We start from the raw sequence: 6,000 nt of genomic DNA, 5'->3' as shown, positions 1-6,000 counted from the left end.
CCCGTTCTCCCCACAATTACGTCACAACACAGCCCCTCCCCCGCGACATGAGAGCCCCGCCCGCGCACCTCCCCTCGCGCGCGCCTGCAGCCGCCCGCCTGAGTTCCGCTTTACCTCGCTGCTCACAGCGTCCCCCCGCCGTACGCGCGATCAGTCCTGGGCTCATATCGCGTTCGGTCCTAGCCCGGCCTCTCCCAGCTACCCCAGGGCCCTTCCCTTACGTACGCACCCCATGCAGGCTCCCCCACCGCCCCAGCTTACTTTCTCCTTCGATCGACGTGCAGCCCCTGCCCCCCGGTTTATGGTCCGCTTAATTCACACGTAGTAAGATGTGCTGGTTTAGTTCCTGCTGCTGTTATTGCTAAAATATCAGAGGGGCGCCCTGTTAATCTGTATCTGCAAAAACAACAAGGAGTCCTGTGGCACCTTGTCATGCATCTGACAGAGCGGGTCTTTGCCCATGCAAGGTTATGCTCCAAAAAAATCTGTTTGCCTGTAAGGTGCTACAGGAATTCTCGTTGTTTTTACTAATATATTCATAGTGTTTTAGGTGGGGCTAAAGTGTGGACAGGTCACCGGTCTCATTTTCCTGCCTGCAATAGCTGCCGTTAGCTGATGCTGTGGAAAAAGAAAAATCGCTTAATTCTCCCCACTTCCTTAGTACATTGTACAGGTTTTTCTGTTTGCTAATTTTATGAAGTAACACAGATAAGCTCTGTAACCCCTAGTTATAAAATATATTTTTGAAATTAGCTGGCGACAGAAATCTAAACCACACCTGACAGAATTGTAAGCTTTTAATACAGTGGCACATAAATAACAGTAATGAGTCTCAGGCAAATTGCATAGCTGAAGTCTACGTACATACTGTGTTGTCTTCCATGCACCTCCCCTTCACAGCTATGTCACCTTACAGCACACGTTGATGGGGGCTCCTCTCCCGTTGATGCTGGCTCCTATTGTTTTGCTGGAGTACAGTAAAATCTCAAAATACACAGTGCTGCTGGGGGTAGGCAGAGAGAGAAGGCTTTTAGCCTGCCTAACTGCCTGCTGCTAAGAGCCCCTTCTCCCTGCCTTCCCCCAGCTGTGTGGCTGTCAGCCTGACAGTGATGCCACTGGGGGAAGGTAGGGAGAAGCAGCCAGGTGGGCTGGTCAGTTTCCTGGTCCTGCAAATGGTGGGTAGCTGAGAATCAAGAGGCAGCCTGGTTCCTGGCTCCCCTCAGCTTGCAGAGCCAGGAAACTGACCAGGGCAGCAGATCTGGTCAGTTTCCTGGCTCCAATAAGTGGCTAGGAGCCTGGCGCGCATGCCCTTTTTTGGCTTTTCTTATTACATTTTTACATTTAATTGGACAGTGTTTATGTTCCTTCCTATTTACCTCACTAGGATTTGACTTCCACTTTCCAAAAGATGCCTTTTCGTCTCTCACTGCTTCTTTCACATGCTTATGAAGCCATGGTGGCTCATTTTGAGGTCTCTTACTATGTTTCTTAATTTGGGGTATACCTTTAAGTTGGGCCTCTATTATGGCGTCCTTGAAAAGTTTCCATGCAGCTTGCAGGGGTTTTACTCCAGTCACTGTACCTTTTAATTTCTGTTTAACTAACCTCATAATGATGATGATAATAATACTACTAAAATATGGGGATATGCCCCTAATAGAACTGGAAGGGATCTTGGAAGGTCACTGAGTCCCACCCTCTTGGCAGGACCAAGTACCATCTGTGATGGATTTTTTTTTTTAATCTATTTGCCCCAGATCCCTAAATGGTCTCAAGGATTGAGCTCACAAGCCTGGGTTTAGCAGGCCAATGCTCAAACCACTGAACTATCCTTCCTCCCTTAAAAGGGCTTTAAATGGCTGTCTCTCCCCACCCACACTTTAGTCTGCTGGGAGGGAGGCAATCCCTCTTCAAAACCCTTCTAAGGGTGGATTCAAACCAGGGACTCTTGTATTGTAGGTGAGCAGCCTAGCTATTGCACTATAGCATGTCTAACTTTTGAGTTGGCCCAATGAGTTGTTGAGCCTCAATAGGCAAAACTGAGGAACATTACCCTACTGAAGGGGGCTTGAACTAGGGCTTGCTTACATCCTAACACTAGTCCCAAACCACTGTACTAGAGGGTTGCTTGGGCCTAGTTAGAGAATTAGTGTTGAAAAGCTTCAGCAGGAAAAGCCCCAGGGAGCAATTTGTGCAGAGCCCTTTGCCTCATTAGACAGGGAGCAGAATTGAACTAGGGTTTTCGGCATCCTAGTAACAGATGCAAGCTACTATGCTATAGAAGGTAGCTTGTGAAAGTTTTCTTAGAGCTCAATTAGTAGTGAATTAACAAGGAACAGCCTGAAGAGGAAAGCCCAAGGGAGTGCTCTGCTCAGCTCCCTTCTCAGCAGGTAGTTAGGGAAATTGAACCCCATTTTCCTTTGATACAGACCGGTCCCTGTCCTGAACACTGCTGATGTCTGTGATGTCGGGTTTTTACCATGCATCAGACATGCTCATTGACAGTTCATGTTCTCTCTCACTGGATGGGTCAAGAGAATGGTGAAAAAATAGAATTTTCCTCTTTAGGGTATGGCGGTTGAACCCAGCTCAGGTCAGTATGAACCAAAAAACTGTCACTGTCTGTGGTGGCAGTGTAGCTGAGCCAGTCATTTTCCACTCTGCCTCTCTTGTGCATATACAGGACCTAGCAGTAGGCAGCTTCTAGGGGGGCCACAGTAATGGTAGCCCATTTCCTGCTCCTGTCAGGGGCAGCAGCTGAGAGTCAGGCTGCCAACCCTGACAGGAGCAGTTGCCCAGTCCCCAGCCTTGCGAGGAGCTGGAAACCAGCCAGCAGCCTGGCTCCCAGTTCCCCACCACTTGTAGAACTGGGACCTGGAGCAGGACAGCAGCCCTGGTTAGGGTCCTGTCTCCAAGAAGTGGAGGGCAACCAGGAGTCAGGCTGCCCCTGTTCCCAGCTCCCCTACCACTTGCAGGAGCTGGTCAGTTTCCCAGATCATCAGTTTCCCAGGTCCTGCAAATGGCAGGGAAATGGGAACCAGGCTGTCCCCTGGTTCCAACTTCCTGCCACTCTGGGAGCCAGGAACCTTACCAGCTATGGTAGGCTGGACAGTTCCCCAGCTCCTGTAAGCCCAGGGGGAGGCGGGAACTGCAGCTTGGTTCCTGTCTCCCCTCAATTTGCACAAACATTTGAGTTATGCAGGGGTTGAAGAAACAACGCCCCCGACCCCCAATAACTCAAGGGTTTACTGTATACATCCCCCCCAAGTAATTTCCCATGCTGTACCTGTCCTAGCACTAGGAACTTTAGCTTTCATGGTGCTCAGCATGGCACCTTTCTCCAGCAGTAAGAGTCATATGGAATTTTTAGTGTATAAGAGGCTTAGTTTTAAGGGCTGAGAGTTGAAGACAAGGTCAGAGGTGACCACTGTGAACAAACAACCTGACCTATAGCAACACCTGCATTGAATTCAATCCCACTTGTGACTGAACTACAGCATCTCTCTCACCAAGACCTGGAGTTTGGAAACTGGACATGATGGAGGCTATGGGGCTGGAGGTTAATTCAGAGCAGAGGAAGCAAGAGACCCTTAAAAATAAATCATTATTTGTAGCCCTCATAGAGCACTTGTCCTCCCAGGGCCTTGCAGCGCATCCCAAAGGCGCTCCGTGTCATTATCCCTGTGGGACAGATAAGGCACAGGGAGGTGAAGTGACTCATCTAAGCTCCCCCCCCTCAGCCGTACAGGGCCAGAGCTTCACTTACTCCAACAAATGAAACAGCTTCTGGCACACGTTTTACTGGGGTTTGTTTTTAATTAGTTGTGTTAAGCTAATGAGCATCGGGTTGCGCTCTCAAGAAAACAACAAAAGGCACACACACAAAAAAGTCAAGTCAGAATGCCTGAGAAAACACCTCCAGATTAGGAAAGCAACTCTTGAGACACTGGTTGGAGTTTATTGGCACCACAGCACTCACGTTCACCTTCTCGCAGCCTTCAGCAGTTACTGTTGCCACTGGAACGCTCTCCTCCCAAAAGAACAACTCAAATAACCAGTGCACTCTGGTCCCTGGGGAACAGGCCAAGATCCCCCCTGTGGTACAGGAGGATGACCTCAGCCTGCAGCCCCCCGAGGAGTCAATGCTTGGCACTAGGGAGATGGTGCCTTCTGGCTGGAATAAAATGTTACATTAAAACATTCATGTTGTGCTTTTAAAAGCACATTGAGGCAAGGTCTGTGGGGGAGGGGTAGAGCAGGAGGCGCAGTGTGGGTACAAGTCAGCTCTGTCCTATCCGCCCCCCAGGAGTGCAGACAGACACGAGAGATCCTGGGCCTTTCTCCTCTTGGCCCTCAAGAAGCAGACCGGGGCCCAGGCCCCTTTAATGAGACTCCTGCAGCATTGTACAGTAATGGGTCAAGCTGCCACAGCAGACAACAGCCATGTCACAGTGCCTGGGGCGAGATCACTGAAGTACTCTTTGCAAGGGCCTGGCCAACTGTGGAGAGAGCTGGCAGACACCCTCCAGCTCAAATCCTGGCTCTTCCAGGGGCTGCTCCTTCCGCACCTGGAAATCTCCTGCCCTGCAGGCCCCTTTAAACCAATTCCTAAGTTTCTAGACAAGTTTTCCTAATAGAAATTCAACACTTGTCTCAATGTGCTAGTGCAGAAATGCCTACAGCTCAGCAACCCCAAACTATACTTGTATCTAAGCAGCCTGTGCACGCACGAGACATTATAAATATAAAATCATGTCTGCTACGAACAGAGGACGTATATTGTACATCTCTTACCCATATACACAAGACCACAATATACACATATGCCTTGGAGGAGGAGTGTTGTCATGGAAGCAGGATTTCAGGAGGCATAGCTCCCAACTCCAGTCCTCGGCGGGGAGGGAGGGGCTGTGCGCACAGCAGGTTAGATCTGTCACAGGAGTCATCTTGGCCAGTGGACATGTCATTCAGGACAGTGTGTGGATGGGCCAGCCTCACTCACACACATGCACCCCTGTGCTGTGTGAGGAGGAGGAGAGAGTGCATGTGAGCATGTCTCCCATTAACCCGTGCAGTGCTGCCTTTCTTCAGCCACTTGGAGAGAAGCAAGGCCCTGAGAGCTTTTTGCATCCTACAGCACTGCTGCTCTGAGAAAGGGGTCCACCCGGACTGGTCGCTGGTAAGGCATTTTTGTCTGGGAGTTGGATCAAACAGTATGTGAAGGGGAAACGGATCCCGCTGGGAGTGTGTGCGCACCTGGGTGGGATAACATGAGGCAACAAGGCTCAGATGGCTGGTGACAGCCAGGCCAGGCCTGCGGGGTCAGCCAGAGGCTCAACCCTTGGCTGCGTTTATACATAAAGCGCCACAGAAGCTGCCACACTCTGCCTCCGTTCCCCTCAGCTGTCAGCCACCAGGGCAGCGTGGAATACTGATGGTTCAGTGGCACATCCACACATGGAGTGGCAGGCAGGCACACGTAAGAGTTAAGACAGAAGTCGATGTGAGCTTTGTACAGCTAGGAGTGGCTCCTGGCCAGCATGTCCAAGGACTTTGACGATGAAATGCCACAGTGATTAGATCAGGCCAGGGTGGGGAGACTAAGTCCTGGCACCTATCGGCGGTAGTGATTTGGGGCATCTGCAAACATGTACTTGAGTCTGTAGGCTTCAGCAAGGAGGAGTCCAATCTCTTCATTGCCCCAGTGTATTGTTGGTAGGTTTTGTAACAACATTAGAAGACCCTGAAACAAGGAAAAAGTAGGTTCTTATTTTGGGGAACAGTGGAACAAGGATTCTAACTACATGGCAAATTTATATCTGGTCTGAGCAGGCACGGGGGGGCTGTGACTGGCCCAAGGTCACTCAGGACCCAAGTCTCCTGCTACTGGCCTGCTCGTCCCTGCTCTGAGTCCCAGTCCAGTGCCCTGTTCGTGCCTACCATGCTGCCCCCATGAAGTCAATGGAGTTGTACCTGTTTACATTAGGTCAGAATACGGTC

The 6,000-nt window shown here is 50.4% G+C and overlaps 1 protein-coding gene across 2 annotated transcripts in view; it reads right to left on the bottom strand.

Annotated features, from left to right (window-relative positions):
* Positions 1 to 3,796: 3,796 nt before the first annotated feature.
* The window catches only part of TBC1D22B (TBC1 domain family member 22B), a 39,561-nt gene continuing 37,357 nt past the window's right edge, over positions 3,797 to 6,000 (bottom strand). For both annotated transcript variants that reach the window (XM_074977670.1, XM_074977669.1), the window contains one exon: positions 3,797 to 5,743. In XM_074977670.1, the coding sequence (XP_074833771.1) occupies positions 5,615 to 5,743 (129 nt within the window). In that variant the 3' untranslated portion in view covers positions 3,797 to 5,614. The remainder of the gene's footprint in view (positions 5,744 to 6,000) is intronic.

The sequence above is a fragment of the Carettochelys insculpta genome, chromosome 26, assembly GCF_033958435.1.
Source record: "Carettochelys insculpta isolate YL-2023 chromosome 26, ASM3395843v1, whole genome shotgun sequence".
Taxonomy (NCBI): Eukaryota; Metazoa; Chordata; order Testudines; family Carettochelyidae; genus Carettochelys; species Carettochelys insculpta.
Note: the sequence above shows the minus strand (reverse complement) of the source record. Positions and strands in the feature narration are given on the sequence as shown.